The 19638-nt window shown below is 43.4% G+C and overlaps 1 protein-coding gene and 1 non-coding gene across 2 annotated transcripts in view; one reads left to right on the forward strand and one right to left on the reverse strand.

The window, feature by feature from the left end:
- The window catches only part of SLC39A4 (solute carrier family 39 member 4), a 34566-nt gene that overhangs the window by 5875 nt on the left and 9053 nt on the right, over positions 1-19638 (reverse strand). Inside the window, exons 2-9 of the mRNA XM_042465709.1 lie at positions 12118-12405; positions 8521-8725; positions 7872-8425; positions 6085-6256; positions 4294-4466; positions 3806-3970; positions 3005-3118; positions 2355-2412 (exon numbers count right to left, since the gene is read on the reverse strand). Coding sequence (XP_042321643.1) covers positions 2355-2412; positions 3005-3118; positions 3806-3970; positions 4294-4466; positions 6085-6256; positions 7872-8425; positions 8521-8725; positions 12118-12405 — 1729 coding nt within the window. The remainder of the gene's footprint in view (positions 1-2354; positions 2413-3004; positions 3119-3805; positions 3971-4293; positions 4467-6084; positions 6257-7871; positions 8426-8520; positions 8726-12117; positions 12406-19638) is intronic.
- On the forward strand, positions 939-1011 carry TRNAR-CCG. The gene has a single exon. It is a non-coding gene; the product is annotated as a tRNA-Arg (tRNA).

Genomic DNA, 19638 nt, shown 5'->3' on the forward strand with positions numbered 1-19638 from the left:
CACTCACCCACCTGCTGCCCAGCCAGACCTGGAAAGGGCTGCTGGGGATTGGCAGTGGTAGTGAATTCCCTCCCTTCCCTCCTGCGGTCTTACTTGCTTGCCCACTGCCTGCCACCTGACCAGACCTGGAAACCAATTCAGACCACTCTGTAGCATTCAGGAGAATAGAGGCAGCTCCATTTTATCCCGAAAGGATGGGAGGTGTGAATAACAAAGGAGTTACAATGACTTGAAGAGATTTGCAAACCCAAAACAAAATGGGAACAACAAACCTGATATGCATCAGTGCGGCAATCCACACCCCCTTGGGACAAAAAAATGAATGTGAATGCCCCCCAGGATAATCAATATCAGGGTTCCCCCAAGTTGTTAAAAAAGATCTGTATCACTGGTAGTGTGTATAACTGATGTGCATAGACCCGGATAGACCCGGGACGAAATGCTGCATACTAAAAAAGGGGTTCCGAATGCATTCACACCACCGACTCCATCTTTATTCGAATGCTTGCACATGGGAGCAACTGAACTTGCAGTGATGCACATTGATGCGGTTCCATAGTGTTAATAACAAACCCGGAATGCATGAGTGAGATGATTTTGATCATTGCTCTAAAAATGTGTGAATGACCCCACAGATGTGCAGGATTGTTAATGACCCAGGATTTTGAAGGTCTCTTATTCACAAGATGGCCATAAGTCAAAGCTGAATTGACAGCAGATAGTAACAAGCCATTCTTTCCTTTCCTCCATCCTTGCTAGATGTTATCCCTGTAGCATGGAGGAAATGCCATGCTAAGCTGCTTCTGGAAAGCAGAGGGCAGGGATGGATAATTCCTGCGCTGTCAGCGAACCTCCCCGAAGGTTTTCAATGCGGGGAATTCAGTCGGTAACACACAATACACCTTTTGTTCTGTACACTAGTGGGGCTTCCCGGCAATGGCCCAGTGGCCTAATGGATAAGGCATCAGCCTCCGGAGCTGGGGATTGTGGGTTCAAGTCCCACCTGGGTCGAGGCACCTCCTTTTCTTTTTATGCTGCGCTCTCTTTTTGAAAAATTGTCCCACAACAGGCAGCAGATTTACAGCCAGGAAAAGGAAAAGAGGCTCAGATTTAGAAAATGGCTGGATCACAGACTGGTGATAAGAAAATAAGGATAATTTCTCTAGGAAAGTTTAGCAGGCACAGAATATCTGGCAGAATTCAATAGCATATATGGGGCTTAATGACAATTCTCAGGTGTGATGAAAACAAGCAAACTTCCCAGCGAATGGGAAGGAAATCTCAGCTGGAGATTGTTGATGAGATGCCAGGATCTAGGACGGAGCATGCAAAAATTACTTTTCGGACTACAGAATCCTCAGTCAGCAGGGATTTGGGGAATGGTAGTCCCTAAAATATGTTTTCTAGACTCTGACATAGGACCTGTCAGGGATGCTTTGATTGTGATTTCCTGCATGGCAGAAGGGGTTGGAATGGATGGCCCTTGTGGGCCTCATTCCCACTTATAAATAAATCGGTTTGCAATCCGAATGGATGGATTGATTTGACAGTGGAGCACTGTTCACACTACATTTGCCCCAATTGCATTTTTTTCCCTGTAAAATAACCCACTTGTGGTTCACATTCACGAATGAATTGATTCAAAATGGACCTGCTCCAGCCGGCCAAAGGGCAAATTTAAATTAATTCCAATCCACATCTGGTTCACACTTGCGCGGAACCGATTTATCCAAAAAGATGAAGAGAGGAAATGTCAAATGCAATCAGGGAAGGAGGTTTAATTGGCAAAACAACAACAAAACCCTGTGTTTTACTCCCCAGGAGTTATTTCATCAAAACAATTTCTTGATGCTGAAAACCTCAAGGATGATTAGTGTTGCTCCTCTGAATAAATGCCTGGAAGAGGTAATGAGCTGGATGAGGAAAAACAAATGGAACTGGATCCAAATTGATCCAGACAAGACAAGAGGGTTGTGTGTGTGTGTGTGTGTGGGGGGGGGGGGGTTCTTGGACTATGTGGCCAAAACTGTTCCAGGCATGGGAGGGGTCTGGAGAGACCTTGTGAATAACCAAATTCGCGAATTCCAAATTCGCAAATTAGGAGGGATGACTGTATGTATTAATTTAAACTATAGAATGGCGTAGGGCAATTAAATGTGTGTGTTAATCTTTTTAATGTTTTGAAAACAAGTAAAAATGTATTTAAATGGTTTTAGGTATTTAGTTGTATATTAGATTTGCATCTATGTTTTACCCCACCTTGAGCTTTGGGGAGAGGCAGGTAAGAAATTATTATTAGTAGTAGTATTAGTATTATGGGAGTGTATCAGCTGGAGGAGGATGGGTCTCCTTACCCCGGCTATGCTCCTTCTTCTGGTGGTGCCTGAAACTGTCCTCCTCCTCCGCAGCCACCTGTGCAAAAGGAGAGGCAGACAGAAAGGGAAGGTGAGTGGCTTGTCACAGGAGGCAAAGAGGTGAACCTGCCTTTCCAAGCTCAGCCTCATCTCAGGCGGGTGCAAAAGCTCAGGGTCCTTTCCATGGTGAGGCTATGGGGAGAAGGGGGCAAAATTAGGGCATTGTCCCCCACTATTAGTATTTTTACTTATAAGTATTCCCCAAATTTCTAACATTGCAGAGAGCAAGGCACTGAAAATTGTTCACATCTAGAACTCATATTTGCTCGGTTTGCATTCTCAGAGTCCCTCTGACTGTCCTTTTTCTTTGCATATTCAGGTTGCCTCTCCCTTATCTGGAATTTCAAAATCCCAAATACTCCAGACTTTTTCAGGGGTGACTGAGATAGTGACATTTTTTGCTTTCTGGTGCTTCAGTGTAGCAATAGTAATAGCATTTATATTTCCTAACGGCACCAGATCCTGTCTGATCTTGGAAGCTAAGCAGGGTCAGCCCTGGTTAGTACTTGGTTGGGAGACCGCCAACGAATCCCAGGTGCTGAAGGCTGTATTTCAGGGGAACATCTCTGCCATTAGGACGGGCAAATTACCAAGTCAGCATTAGAGGCTCCTTTCTCCAGCTTCCTCCTCTTCATCTCATCCTGGTACAACTGCAGAGACAGTCCGTGGTCACACTGGTGGCCTTTGCTGGACTCTGATGATTCCTATGGAGAGAGAATAGAATCATAAATAAATAATAATAATAAAAAAATTTATTTCTATACCGCCCTTCTATATAATCAGGGCGGTGTACAACAATATAAAAACATCCATAACAAATTGACAATTACATTTACATTAAAATTAAAATTACAACTACATTAAAAACAGTCTAGCCAGCTTGCCACTGCTGACATGGGGGGGGGGGGGGGATGGGAATTGCTCAGGACCTCCAGATGATGTTGGGTTGCAATTCCCAGCATCCTTAGCTGGCACAGTCAATGGTAAGGAATGCTGGGTGTCGTAGTGCAACATCTGGAGAGCAACATGATTCCCATCCTTGAGTGAAGTCGAAGGCTTTCATGGCCGGCATCCAAAGTTTTTTGTGGGTTTTTCGGGCTATGTGGCCATGTTCTAGAAGAGTTTCTTCCTGAGGTTTCGTAAGCATCTGTGGCTGGCATCTTTAGAGAATGCTTACCTGGAGAATACACACACACACACACACACACACACACACACACACACACACACTGCATTCTCTGAAAATGCCAGCCACAGATGCTGGTGAAACCTCAGGAAGAAACTCTTCTAGAACATGGCCACATAGCTCGAAAAACCCACAAAAAATCCCATCCTTGACTTATAAAGTACCAAACCAGCTCCCTCAGACCACAAAGAAACAGGCAACTCACCTCGCAGTGGGAATGTCCCAGGAGGATGAAGAACTTCTCCAGGAGGAAGAAGAGGTAGAGGCCCCCCAGGACAGCCAGAAGCTTCCAGAGAGTGTCATGGCCCTCGGCTCCGTGGTGGTCATGCGCATGGCCATCGCCATGGGAGTGGGAATGCAAGCCCAAGAACTGCAATGAAACAGTGGGGAGGTGGCTCGATTGGGGTCCCAAAACAATCAGTTCGAACGCAATTCAAATTCACGTACATTCGCTGAACTAGCGAATTCACGTAAATGCGTTCTGGCCCCACTTTCTTTTCATTCAAAATTAAGAGAAATTCCTCCCATGTGATAAACTCCTCTGATGCCCATGTATTATTTCACTGTCCCTTCTGCCATGATCCCTGTAAAGATCTGATTACTGGTAGTCCAATTCTGGATCAGCCCAGCACACAAAGACCCCTCCAAACCACATGTCCCTCTTCAAGCATCCTTATGCCGACCCACACTGACCGTGGGGATGAGGTGCAACATGGCGTCCCCGGTCAGCGACCCCACAGCCAGGCTGACAAAGAGCTGGATCACATACTGGTAGGCGCTGATGCAAGCTGTGCACAGGAGGACCACGATGCCAAAGAGGGCACACAGGCAGATCACCAGAGTGGCCAGAGAGCCATAGATGTACTCTGGGAAAGCAAGGAACAACACAAAGAAAGAAGAGTCAAAACATTGCTAGACAGGGAGGCAAAGAAGCGGATTACCCACTCCAAACACATCCTTTCTGGACACCATGGATGAGAACACCGGCCCTGACAGGGGCATCAATATGGGAGTGCGGAGAGTAAGGGATGCACCAGGTGACACCTCAGGTGGGATGGGACAGTCACTCTCGTCCATCCCAAAGGCATCTCTGCTGTCCATCGGCTGTGGCCACTGGTGGGGGTGAGGTTCTGCTGCTGGCTAGCAGCTCCTTTTGGGTCTTGTGGAAACCCACTGGAGGCCACTGTGGGGGTGAACGCTGTTAAGGCTCTGCCTTCTTAGTCTGGCAGGGCTCCTGGCAAACACTTGACCAGATCTGGAAGGAGCCGATCCACATCATTGGCCATTGGTGAGAAAGGGTTGATTCCAGGTCTGGCAGAGATGCTGGTGAGTATTTGCCCAGACCCAGAAGGGGCTGTCGGGACTTGGGTGGCAGCAGAAGCCCACCCCCATCAACAGCAGCTTGTGGGAAGGGGTTGCCTTTGGGGTCTCAGATGGCAGCTGGCCGGGCAGAAAAACTTGCCTACCTTTCCTGCTTGGCCAACAGCCTCTCCAGACCCTAAGACAAACCTATCATGGGGTTTTCTTGGCAAGATTTGTACAGAATGGCTTTTGCAGGAACAGTCCCAATTCTCTGCTGTCCCACCTTCTCAGCTGCTTTTAAAATGTCCTGATTTCCCTCTCTTCCTCCCACTTTCCCCTCATCTTGCTGAAAATTGAATTCAAAGCACAGTTTTGAATTCAAAGCACGGCAAACCGAGTTCAGCATTCAAAAGTACTTTACACTCAGTTACGGGGGCATCTACACTGTAGAAAGAATGCAGTTTGACACCACTTTAAGCGTTGCAGCTCCATAATATGGAATCCCAGGATCTGTAGTTTTACAAGTCTTTAAGGCTTCTCTGCTAAAAAGTCCTGGTGCCTCACAAAACTACATATCTTAGGATTCTGTAGGATGTAGCTGTGGCGGTTACAGTGGTGTCAAACTGCATTCTTTCTACAGTGTAGATGCACCCTCAGAACTTGCGTGTTCCTCCTCATTAATAACTTTTGCCATCTTGACCGCACCTTGAGGCTGCCCGGCTAAATGCATCCTGGTTTGTATCTCTGAAAGGTTGGAGGGGATGGGTATGCCATGATTTGAGTGCCACCACCAAGAAGGCTCTTCCCTCACCTGCCAGCCATTTCAACCAGGTAGAATTACTCCAGGGAGATACCCAACACAGATATTAAATAGTTTTTTGTGGGTTTTTTCAGGCTATGTAGCCATGTTCTATAAGAGTTTGTTCCTGACGTTTCACCAGCATCTGTGGCTGGCATCTTCAGAGGAAGATGCCTGCCACAAATGCTGGCGAAACGTCAGGAATAAACTCTTCTATAACATGGCTACATAGCCTGAAAATCCCACAAAAAACGATGGATGCCGGCCATGAAAGCCTTCGACTTCACACAGATGTTAAATTTTGAACAAGTTGGAGGAACCAGTGACCCTTTTGCTAATCATCTTGGAGACACATGAAGGGGTCTTTGTGAGGATGGTCTTACTCTCTGCTGTGGTGAGACGGCCGTCAAGAGGAGCGCTCCGGGAGATGGAGCAGGCCTGGCTGAGCCTCATTTGCACCAAAGCTGGGCTCAGACGCGTGAAATCAGGAGGGGAGATCCCTACTCCAGCATCGATCCCATAAATCTCCAAAAGATCATCAGGGCTGAGGCACACCTGGAATGGAACACAGCCACAAGACAAATGGGAAATACTTTTTAACCTGCCTCTGAAATTATGCCTTTAATATTGATTTGGCCTCTTGGTAAGAGGTTCTTTGGCAGATCTGTCAGCTGCAGTGGCCTTCTCAAGAGCCATCTTGTTTCCAGTTCCTTGCTCTCTGGGAGACCATGACTTGCCCAAGGTCAGTCACTGGGTTTCCATGGCTGAGTGGTGATTTGAACCCTCATCTCCCAATCCAGTGTACAGCATAACCACTATGCCATGCTGGGTCTCACAACTATTAAAGTTAAGGAACCCTCTCCCATTTTCACTCTTGGGAGCCCTCACATATAGGTTGGAAGCAATCATTTCAAAGTTGCAGAAGTGGAGTGGCATTTTCAGTGCCATGGCTCATGCACTGTGCATTGGATTGCACAGTTGGTTGTGCATTCACCTGCACTATATTGCCATTCAACAGCAGAGTTGTGCAGCACCATCAATGCAAAACTTTGCATGGAAAGATGTATGCTTCTCCCTGATGCAAGCCATTATTTTCTATATGAAATGCAAATCTTTTTGGAAGTAAAAAAACAAACCAATATGTATTAAAGGACTGTACTCTTTTTTATTTGACCAGTTTCATTTTAGCAATACTTTCTAAGCTTTGAGGGTACAGGAGGTTCCAGTCAGTTATTCCTCTCTTTTGCAGAACAGGGAAGACAAGTAGACCCTTCCAGAGTGATGGAAAACCAACGGGAATCTCTATTGCGATTGGTACCTAGTGATTCCAATATTATCTTCTACCTTTACTGCAATGTAACAGATGATGGCTTAAATCAGCTATTTAGCGAAGTATACATAATTAAGTATCATCTGCAGGCTCACCCCTACCCTATCCATTTTCACTTGCGAGGTAGGCACTGCTGTCATCGATGGAGGTCTGTTCTCATGTCTATCAGGACACAGCAGACTGATGTTCTCATCCCTTTCCTTCCAGTGATCTCTGGTGAAAGGAGGAATTGCGACAGAGATCCTGCTTCTGATTGTCACCCTGGAGATCCCTGGCAGGAGATGGGAGGAAACATCAGTCTGCTGCATCCTGATCAACAAGAGAATAGGTCCATTGCTGGTGAAATGTCAGGAATAAACTCTTCTAGAACATGGCCACACAGCCCGAAAAACCCACAAAAAACTAAGAATAGGTCCGTGTTGCTCACAATGTCTGCTGCCTAGTAAAGCAAGTTTAGGGGACTTTTGTATTCCCTCTGTATTCCCTACAGTATTGCACATAGGAGAGGTCCTGGTGATGGCCATTAAGCATGCATTAAGCATCAGATCCAGCCATATGCCCCCCAGCTATGCCAGCTTGGCAGGGGCAGTCCAATTCTCTGCATTCCCACTTTCTCAGCTGCTTTGAAAATGTCCTGGTTTCCCTCTCCTCCTACCAGTTTCCCCTTATCTTGCTCCAATTGCTGCAGACTGAATTCAAAGCACAAATGTAGTGTACACTCCACTCAGAAGACAGAGAGGAGAGAAAATGGGGGTCTGGATATGTAGAGATCATGAATATGAATAACTCTAGGTTATGCATTCATAACTGCAGTTGTGGATTCCTGCCAATGTCTCTTACCTTGTCCCAAATTTGATGATGGGCATCCTGTTCTCCAGGGCTTCTCCTCCGGCGGACAAGACTGATTCCTGTTTTGTTTACATGGTGCTCTGTTTCGTCATCATGGTGGGGTTCATTTTCATGAAGGTGGTGAGGATCTGTTTCATTGCCATGATTGTGGTCCATCTCATCTCCATGGTGGTGGTGGTCCGTTTCATTGCCTTGACTATGATCATGGTGGTCGGTTTCATGACCATGATGGTGGTCGGTTTCATTGCCGTGACTATGATCATGGTGGTTGGTTTCATGACCATGATGGTGGTCGGTTTCATTGCCATGACTGTGATCATGGTTATCTGTTTCACCGCCATGATCATGACCATGATGGTCTTCATGATCGTCATGACTATGCTCTTCTGAATGATCATGTCCAGTTCCTTCATGTGCGTGGTCATGGTGGTCATCATGGTCGTGGCTGTCATGGTCGTGTGCCCCATGATCATGGCCGCTGTGATCATGATGCCCATGCATGGCTACTGAGCCAACCTCCAGTTCCTCCATGAGTTCGGTCAAACCTGTGGCAAACCAAAAGGGAACACTGATCTTAGCCTACATTCTCTGGGTCTCCAGCCTCTCCATCATCACCTCTCAAAACTCATCATCACTTTACCTGCCAGTGTGAAGTTGTGAGTCCCATTGCTGTAGCGCTGGAAGATGTATTCTACGAAGTAACTCTCAGGAGGAAGGGCACGGAAGCAGCCGCCCTTCAGCGCATGAGAGGCAATGGCCACCAGCACCTGCTCAGATAGATCGGAGGTTATGCGGTTGGAGATCAGTGTGCTGTTTCCTAGGATCTGGGCCACTCCTGCACAAGACTGGGAAAGAGAGTAAAGGAGCATGAAGAAGAGGCTAGTCATTACAATATCTCATTCCGACTACTGGATTTCCCCATCCCCACCATTTTATTTAAGATGCTCAAAGCCAGGGCAAAAGAATGGCTAGTGAATGTTATTAATAGGGGAAGTCAACATGAAGAAGGAAAGGAAGCACAGGACCTTGGGTACCTTCCATACTACTCAATTATAGCCTTTTTGTACCACTTTAACTGCCACAGCTGCATTTTATAGAATCCTGGGATTTGTAATCTGGGGAGGCAGAGGGAGACAACTACAAAGACCTTGCAAAACCATAAATCCCATAAACAGGAGTTAAATCAAACTGGTATAACTGCACCGTGTGGAAGAGACCCAAAGATCCATGATCTTAGGCTGCATCTATACTGCAGAATTAGTGCAGTTTGACACTGCTTTAACAGCCATGGCTCCATGCTATGGGATCCCAGGATTTGTAGTTTTGTGAGCTATTTAGCCTTCTCTGTCAGGTGTCCCAAAAAACCTACAAATCCCAGGATTCCATAGGACAGGGCCATGACAGTTAAAGCGGTGTCAAACTGCTTTAATTCTGCAGTGTGGCCACAGTCTTAGATTTCCTCCTGGTGGCTTTCGCACTGCGCAGTTATAGCAGTTTGGTCCCACTTTGACAGCATCCCTGGAATCCTGGGATTTGTAGTTTTGTGAGGGATTTAGAATTCTCTGGCACAAAGTTCTAGCCCCATCCAAACTACAAAATCCCAGAGTTCAAGAGGATGGAGCCGTGGCAGTTAAAGTGGCATCAAAGTGCTACAACTGTGCAGTGCGAACGGACATTATAAATCAAGGACGACAACAGCAACCAAGCTAGCATCGTTTTATGCCTTTCTTAACAATAAAAGCCAGAAAGTCCATTCTGTTGTATTGAAAGACCGAAACTGCTATTCTTATATTTTAAGAGTGAAAGAAATCACTTGATACCTTACTAGAAAAGATTAGGTGACTTCCAAACATCTCGTGTGTATATATTGTTATTATTTTAGTCCATTATATCAATGAGACTCAAGGCAGCTAACAATATCTCTAAAACAATGCAGAATAAAAACTATATGAAAATTGTGATGAAAGTATAAATATATAGTTATTTTAAAAGCAATTAAACATTTTAAAGGTTAAAACAATAAACATTGAAAACACAAAAATCCATTAAAAGATTATAGACCATAAAACACAAATAACAATTTAAAAGTAGGTAGTTCTGAGCATATGTAAGAGTTGTACATAGATTTGTATACAGCAATTTACTACTGACTAGGACTCATTTACCCACATTTTTATCTATCGTTTTGTTTTCATTACATTATTTTTTCATGAGATTACTCTGTTGTAATTGTTTGTTGCTCCACTTTGTTATGCGCTTCAAAGATTAAAGACTATTACGTTAATATCATGTCATAATATTAGATTCTTGAATGCGTTCTCAAAACGATGTCTAATTGGTATTGATCCAGAAAATGTACACTTAATAATTATTATTACATTTTGCATTACTCTGCATTGACATTGTTAATTGTTTATTCTATAGTGGTATATAAATATATATTTCCATATTTAGACTTCATTTGTTTTCCTCGAGAGAGTTCCTGTTTTTTCTTAGGGTTGTATGTTGTATACAGACTTGACATCACAGTCATGCTTTGTGGAATTTTTCCTCTTTTGAGCAATGCTTAAAGCATGCATGCGCCAGCTCATTTTTGCCTGTCGTTGCTTAAAACAGCGCATGGTTTGGGTTGTGCAAACTTCATTTATAGCCACTCCCTGTTGCTTCCTCCTTTCCTTCCATCTGGATCTTAAGAGCTGAGATATTTGTCAGCAAAAGAGAATTTTAGTTTAACCCCCGCAATTAAAACTGTGTACCAAAGAAAATCATTCCTTCCTTTTAAGAGTTGGGTGAAAGGCAGAAATTCTACAGATAATGCTTTCCCCATCGGAGGAGTTTATGACACCGGGGCTAATTTTGGCACTAAAGAGAGATTAAAGCTCATTTAAAGCGTCCTGTAAATAAAGCGGAAGTGGCAAGTGATTGCGCAAACGATTATCACACACGCAATTGCGCAAATAAAGTGACATCACTGAAATCCCAAAAGTAAAAAAAGATGCACATCAATGCTTCTTTGTAACTTTAATGGCGGGTTTTGGGCAAACGTCGTGTGAAATCGTTTCACGTAATTTTCCCCCAGGATGTTCACGGGATAAATTCCCGATCTCCTTCGTGTGATAAACTCCTGAGCATCATTATGCCAGAGGATGCCTCAACTGTTGAAAGTCAGGTCTTCCGCTGCAGCAAAGACTACTGTATTATTGAATTTGGCTCTTAAAAAGTTAGGGATGCCTGGTCCAGCTGGTGGTTTTTTAAACAGTTTCTCTGCTTTTAATACTATTTTTAAGAGAGAGGTTTAGTCTGGTTTTAATGGATGTTTAGTTTTTGCAAAACATTTTTGAAGTGCTTGTGTCCATTCTGCAGCACATCTTGGGGGCCTTGGTGATAAATAAGTGCCTTAAATACACTTGTCCATCCATATCCACAGATTCTTCATCCACAGATTCAACTATCCATGGCATTTTTACATGTACTACCACAGGCTCTACTTTATACATATATGTATATAATATTATATACCATATTTTCCGGCGTATAAGATGACCTACAACTTTTAAAATAAAAATCTAGGGTTTAGCCTATACTCACCGTATAAGGCTACCCTCCTCCTGAGTAGCGCAGCAACCAGCCGTGCACACGCACGCCGGCTTCAAGGGGCCTCCAAAGGCCTCTTAGAAGCCGGCGTGAGGCTGCCAGCTTCCCAGGCCTCCAGAGGCCTGAGAGGCCAGTGGCCCAGAGAATGCGCACGCCTGCCCAGCCGCGGGGCTGCCGGGCTCAACCCGGCGTACAAAGTGACCCCCAACTTCCTGCTGGGTCAGTGCACATGACTTTTGTGTTTTGTAAGCTTTGTAAGATTTCATTGCTATGTTTCAAAACTTATCTTTTATTATTATTATCAAAATTAATAAAATAAATTACAAAACACAAAAGTCATGTGCATTGACCCAGCAGGAAAATAAAGCATCGCTATCTCAGCTGCTCATTGAAAGAGTTTTGTTTTTGGGAGTATTTCGGATTTTCGAATTCTGGATCAGGGAGACTTAAATGAGAAATAAATGACAAGTTGTCATTGAAGATGACAAATAAAACCACAATTCCTAAGGCGATGTTGGTTCTGGGAGCCACAGTCCAAAGAAAGTAGACTTTCCAAGCTGTGAATCAGGGTCATGCCTGGAAGTGGGATATGCCACAAGGCAATATCTTCCCTTGCAGTACCAACATCCGCTGTCTTCCTTACCTCCTTTTCTCTGTCACTGCCTTTGATATTTTCTTGGATGGTCCCCATCAGCTCAGCCGCTTTCTCCTGCATGGGTCTTCCCATAGGATTTCCTTGGGAGAATCTGGTCTGAAAATTGTGGACCTCATCAACCCAATGGGTCCCTGTCACCGCCTGGCAGGCTGCCGCCGGATCGGAGAAATAAAATACGAGAGCAGCCGAAAATGGCACGATCTCCGAAGAGGTGAGATTGGCATCGCTAGATGTTTTCTTCCCTGTGAGCGCAAAGATGTCTGGAGCAGTGATGCACTGGAAAAGGAAAAAAGAGAGAACAGAGTTACGTTATGTGATGAGGAGTTCTGCGTAGCTCAGAAATTTGCATGCTTTTAACATTTTGTGCCTCCGGTTATTTGGAGATGAAACTGAAATCAGTCCCCTGATATTAGTGTGCAGCATAACCAATGCGTTTGTTGAGAAATGAATGAGGATTAAACGAGGAGAGTGTAAGATAAAGACTTCAGAGTTTATCACACTAGTGAGATCCCACGGGCAAATGGGATTTAAACGCAATTTGACGCAAAGAAAACCTGGAAATGCCTGAAGTTTATCACATGATGTTGCAGTTAACGTGAAATAACGCGAAGTTAAACCGCAGTTAAAGCAGAGAAAAACGGCAGCTTTTTAGCTTTAGAACATCTCGAAAGTAAAAAGTTGCCGCTTTTCTCCACTTTAGCTGCGGTTTAACATCACTTTATTTTGTTTTAGAAGCAATTTGGTGTCATAAACTCTTCGTATTTGCAAGTTTTGTTTAAATTCAAATGTACTTTAAATCGCATTTAACTCCCATTTTCCTGCAAGATCTTGCTAGTGTGATAAACTCCAGAGAACAGAAGGAGGAGTGAAGAAAGGAAGAGTGGTGAAAGAAAGAGAGTAAAGAAAAGACCAAAAGAGAGAGAGATAAGGAGAGAAAAGAGGGGATGAGGACAGCATGAAATAACTAGTGGAAAGAAGGAAGAGTAGATGAAGAATTGAAGAATAACTTGATTGTTATTCCAGGTGTATTTTTTTATTTGTGGCCTGCTATATTTTATTATTTAATGTTAATATGTATTAATGTATTTTATGTTAAATTATTTTTATAGAATGTACACATTAGGAAGGCTCATGTTATTTTATTTCATTCTTTGCAGCGCTCTATAAATAAAGCTTAATAAGAATAGTTATAAGAAGAGAAATATTGCTTATCTGTTATACTCTTGGTGAAGGATGGTAAGGTATGGGAGATTGATAAATGTCAATTAAGTATGTATTCTTTCATTTATACATCGGGGTTCTCCCCCCCCCTTTTGTTTGTTTGCTTGCCTTGTAAAATTGTAAATTTACAGCGCATTATAAATAAAGGTTAATAATAATAATTGTAGTATTTTTTATTGTTTGGTTTTTTAAATTGTGGTGTGATGCTTATTGTTTGATATGGATATATATGTTCAATAAATATAGAGAGAGAAATTGCTTGAGACGCAGCCAACCGAGCGACCCTTGATCATGCTTCTGCCTCCTTTCCTGGGTCTGTTGCAAATTGCATCATTGGGTCGCATCACATTTTAGGAAGTGATAATGTCATTCTTAGAGTAAATCTTGTGGTAAGCGCATGTCACCAGGAGGGAAATGACTGAGAGATACACATGACTGAATCACAAGAAAAAGGGAATTATGTATTCCATATCTTTAAATGGAGCTTGGAATTCATTTTTGCCAATATATTTGTTCCTGTTGCTCATTACAGCATGTGAGAAGTGTTCAGTTGCTCCAGTGTTGGAGATGTGACATGGCATGGTGGTTTGAACATTGGACTATGGCTCTGAAGACCAGGGTTTGAATCCCTGCTCTGTTGCGGAAGCCCACAGGGTGATTTTAGGCAAGTCACACTCTCTCAGCCTCAGGAGGAGGCAATGGCAAGCCTTCTCTGGGCTGCTTTCCCACTTACAAATAAATTGCTTTGTGCTCTGAACCAATTGACCAGTTCAGCAGCGGAGCATGGTTCACACTACATTTTCCCCGATTGCATTTTCTTGCTGCAAAATAAACTAAAATAACCCACTTGTGGTTCACATTGACGAATGAATCAATTCAAAATGGACCTGCTCCAGCTGGTCAAAGGGCAAATTTAAATCGATTCCAATCCACATCTGCCTGGCTCACACTTGCACAGAACTGATTTAGCCAAAAAGACATGGAAAAAATTGTTGTCAAAAAGATGTGGGTTAAATGGGTCTAGCGCATGCCCCCCTCTCTCCAAATTGCTTCATCGTCCCAGTTAAAGTGTGAACCATGGTCATTTAAACCAGTTCAAACCAATTTGCAATCCGGTTTAAAAGGTATTGTGAATGAGGCCCTGGACAACTCTTGCCAAGAAACCCCAGGATAGGTTTGCCTTAGGCCAGTGGTCCCCAAACGTTGCATCTCCAGATGTTTTCAACTTCAATTCTCAGATGTCACAGCCAGTTTTGGCAACAGTCGGGAATTCTGGGAACTATGGTCCAAAACATCTGGAGGACCAAAGTTTGGGAACCCCTGCCTTAGAGTGATCATAAATCAGAAACAACTGGAAGGCACATAGCAACAACTCCTTGTGTCTGTTATTATTCAGTTAAAGTCGGCAGCCCTCGGTATCCATGGATTTTTTATACACGGATTCAAAAATTCACAACTTGAAAATAGTCAAAAAAAAGTATAAATGCCAAAAAGCTAACCTTGATTTTGCCATTTGATATAAGGGACACCATTTTGCTATGCCATTGTATTTAATGGGACTTGAGCATCCGTGGATTTTGTTATCTGCAGGGGATCCTGGAACCAAACCCCAGCGGATAACAAGGACCCCCTTTGCTTAAGTTTCTATTAATTCTCATTACTTAAAAAAAAACCCTTAAAATTCATAAGAGCATAGCATAAACCGGGATAGTTTTGCACAATAATGTCCACTGACCGGGTTGACGGGTGACTGATTTCAGTTCGGAGACACAAGCTCCAGCCGTTCAGAAAGCTTTATTCAGAAAACTAAAGTGGTTCACAGCATGACATGTGTTTTGCTTAAGGATGTGCTGCTTTTGCAGCTGGGATGCTGCTAGTATATTTGTGGAGAGCTTGGAGGAGGTTTTTGTGGACAGATTTAAATGGAGGGGCTTTGCCTTTGCCATCCTCTGAGGCTGAGAGAGTGGAGCTTGCCCAAAGTCACTCTGTGGTTTTCAGTGGCTGGGTGAGGATTTGAACCATGGTCTCCAGGGTCATAGTCCAATCCTCAAACTGCTGCACCATGTTGACTGTCAACAAGGATCCCTACAAGTTAGTAGGATCCTTGCATTGACCAGGATGCTATAAAACTGGACAGTAAAGGCTGATCTTTGAGCTCTGCAAGAGACCACCGTTTAGACTCTGACTATGGGGCCTGACTATGGGGCCTGACTATGGAGTTTATCCCATGGGACGGATCCTGTGCAGAAACAGGGTTTAAAAATCCGGAGAAAATACTGCCAAAGTGGGTTGATTTTCAGACACATTGGGGTTAATAAGCAATAACGTGACATTAACCCAAATGGAAAGTTAACAAAGCCCACTCCTTTTTATTTTTGGGATTTCCAAAAATAAAAAGAGGGGGTTTTGTCTACTTTCCATTCAGGTTAATGTCGCATTAATGATCATTAACCCTTGTGTTGTGTGAAAATCAACCCGCTTTTGTGGGTTTTGTCCACTTTCTGTTTGGGTCAACCCCCAGCATCATCTGAAAACTTTTGCAGTTTTTTCCCCAGTTTATATTCAGTTTCTGCATGGGATCCGTCCTGTATAATAAAATCCCATGTGTGACCCATCCAGGCTTCCAGTGCAGCCTTCATTACCACCATTGTTGTTGCTGTCATTGTGTGTTTTCCAGTAATTTCCAACTCATGGGAACTCTAAGGCCATATCAAAGGGTTATCTGGGGCTAAGAGTGTGTGACTTGCCCAAGGTCTCCAGTGGGTTTCCATGGCCAAGTAAAGAATTGAACCCTATGGAGACCAGGGTTCAAATCCTGGCTCATCCAATGTAATCCACTGACTGATCCTGGGGCCTCCCTCCTCTTCCGTGGCCAAGAGGTTGGGCTAAGGGGCTTTTAATTTTGTTAGTTTTATTGACTGTTTTTATTGATGTATGGTTAGCCTGTGTAATTGTATTCTTATATTGTTTATGGCACCATTGTTTTTAACCTTTGTTGTAAGCCGCCCTGATCTTGGGAAGGGCGGGATATAAATAAAATTTTATTATTATTATTATTATTATTATTATTATTATTAAGTCACAATATCTCAGCCTCAGAGGAAAGCAATGGCAAACCCCTCTGAAGAAACTTGCCAAGAAAACCCCATGATAGTTTCGCCTTAGGGTCGTCACATGTCGGAAATGACTCAAAGGCACACAACAATAACAACAAGCTTGGAAATGTAATTGAAAATCCATGCTGGTTGGAAAATGCTAGCCTCCAAAAAGTAACTTTTTTCAAGCACTGAAAATCTCTTTAGAAGAAAAACAAGGACCTACACATTTTCCACTGTTTCCAGATAGCAGTCTAGCCTGGACCATGCTCAGAAGCCAGGCACAAAGGCCAAACTGTGGGTGTTTTCTGTTATTATCAGCACATGATGGAGCATAAATGACCCAGGTGGCAGGACCTGAACCCATGCTCCCCGGCTCCAAAGTTTCAAAAGGCTTATCTGCTTAGCCAGCAACTGGACCCATCTAGTTTGCTTGGCTCAGGAAAACAACACTGTCCTTGAATCTTGCCCGGCTGATCTGCTGTTTGTCCAGCATGAATGCTTGCGTCCTGCAGGTCCATTTGGGGTGAGATGAGGCAGACCCCTCCTTGCCTTCCAAGAGAAGAAAGGTGTGTGCCTTTTCTTCCCAGTCCCTAGTTCATTACCTACTGAGTCAATGAATCTGCTCTGGGTTTTAGACCGAACTTAAGGAAGGTATCCAAGATGCTGAAGCCTAAATGGGATACCACCTTGGATAGTTCTCAGGTCCTTTTCATGGGGAGGGACTTTCTGGTGAATAGTAATTGTGTTTATTTACCCGTATATACTCGGCTATAAGTCAACCTCACATATAAGTCAAGGGCAAGCTTTGGGGCCAAAATTATGGATTTTGATATGATCCGTGGATAAGTCAAGGGTAAAACTTGACTTGTAATGAAAGAAGCATGAAGTGCAAAACAATGTTCTTTCCAATATAGAAATTATTCATTCCGAAAGAAAATAACTGCGATAGCCATTCTGTCATCTTGAAAATACCTAAAGTATCTAGAGTAACAGTAGAAAAATGAATATCGATTTGGGGGCTTTCAAAGTTTGGAATTGGCAGAGCTTAGAGCATTATGCTTTGAAAAAGTAATTTATTCCTCTTTCTTTTTTGCAGTGTTAAAAAGTTACTTATTTTTGTTACTCATTGCAGTGTTAAAAACAGGGAAGACAAATTCCAAGAGTTGGGGGAAGCACCTCCTTTTCCCCGGAGGGAGTCACATGGTTTTAGACTCTCACTCTGAAAATATTGTGGGCCCTTGGTATGCGCAGAGCTTTGGTTCCAGGACACCTGTGGATACCAAAGTCCATAGATGCTCATGTCCTATTCCAGACAATGGGGCATTGTTGTTGCTGTTGCAGTTGTTGTTGTTATAGCGGACCCTTGATGAGGTTTGGTTCCAAGAGCTGCCGTGGATACTAAAATTCATGGATGCTCAAGTCCCATTATATATAATGGGGTATTACAGTGGACCCATCCCTTGGTATTTTCTGGGCTTTGGTTCCAGGTTCACCTGTGGATACCAAAATCTGTGGATGCTCGTCCCATTATATACAATAGGGTATTATTATTATTGTTGTTGTTGTTGTTAATGCAGTGGACCCTTGGTGTCTTCTGGGTTTTGGTTCCAGGATCCCCTGTGAATACCAAAATCTATAGATGCTCAAGTCCCATCATATATAATAGGGTATTATTATTATTATTATTAATGCAGTGGACCCTTGGTATCTACTGGAATTTGATTCCAGGACTTCCCATGGATACCAAAATCCATGGATGTTCAAGTCTCATTATATATAATGAGTTGTTGTTGTTATTATTATTATTATTATGACAGTGGACCCTTGGTATCTTCTGGGTTTGGGGCGATAGGTTCCCCAAGTCCTGGGATGGAAATTTTTCAACCAGTCCTGGACGGGGTCATACTTCCCCCAAAGGACAAAGTGCGCAGTCTGGGAGTTCTTCTGGATCCATCACTACAATTATCATCTCAAGTAGATGCGATGGCTAGAAGTGCCTTGTACCAACTTCAGTTGATATGCCAACTGTGTCCCTACCTGGACCGAAAGGACCTTGAAGCAGTGGTGCATGGACTGGTAATCTCTTGTTTAGACTTCTGTAATGCGCTCTACATGGGGCTACCTTTGTATCAAGTTCGGAAACTTCAGTTAGTACAAAATGCAGCAGCCAGATTGGTCACCGGTGCATCTAGGACTGACCATATAACACCAGTCTTAAGATCTCTTCACTGGCTGCCGATTAGTTTCCGGGCACAGTACAAAGTGTTGGTTATCACCTTTAAAGCCCTACATGGCTTGGGCCCGAGTTACTTGAAGGAACGCCTCTCCCTACACAATCTGGCCCACACTCTCAGAACTACAGGGAAGAACTGGAATGTCTTGCCGGAGGAGATCCGTCTCATTACCACCTTAGATGCCTTTAAGAAGGCAATCAAGACGGATCACTTCCGGTGAGCCTACCCCCCAGACTTGCTTTAATAGCTTAAGACAGGGGTAGGCAATCTTTTTGAGCTGGGGGCCAGTTTGCTGTCCCTCAGACAACTGGGGGGCCGAAGCCAAAAAATAAATAATTAAATATTTTTTAAAAAATTAAATATATAAATAAACCAGGACAAATGTAGGACAAAATTTTCAAATGGAAGACACTTTTTTTAAAAAAATGGAGGATATGCGAAAAAATTTGCTAATTTTTAAAAAAATGTTAATATAAATGCATGTTTTTGAGGCTTCTATAGACAATTGCCCCCCAAAGGCCCTGGCAACAATTGGCGGCAGGACCGGGCTGGGGCCGGTCCCAAGGCCTTGCTGGGCCGCATCCGGCCCGCGGGCTGCAGGTTGCCGACCCCTGGCTTAAGATGATACTCCACTCAGAACTTGATGAGGAATCAGATTTTGATATTGCACATGTACAGGTATTTTAATGTGTTTTTAAATTTTGCTTTGTATAATGAGAATGTATTTTAACTATGTGTAACTTTATATATGTGCTGTTCTCCTGCCTCGATCCGTAGGGAGAGGCGGGATATATTAATAATAATAATAATTATTATTATTATTATTATTATTATTGGTTGCAGGCTTCCCCGCGGATACCAAAATCCGTGAATGCTCAAGTCCCATTGTATAAAATGGTGTAGTACGATGGCATCCCTTATATCAAGCGGCAAAATCAAGGTCTGCTATTTCAAAT

The sequence above is a fragment of the Sceloporus undulatus genome, chromosome 4 (genome assembly GCF_019175285.1).
Source record: "Sceloporus undulatus isolate JIND9_A2432 ecotype Alabama chromosome 4, SceUnd_v1.1, whole genome shotgun sequence".
NCBI lineage: Eukaryota > Metazoa > Chordata > Lepidosauria > Squamata > Phrynosomatidae > Sceloporus > Sceloporus undulatus.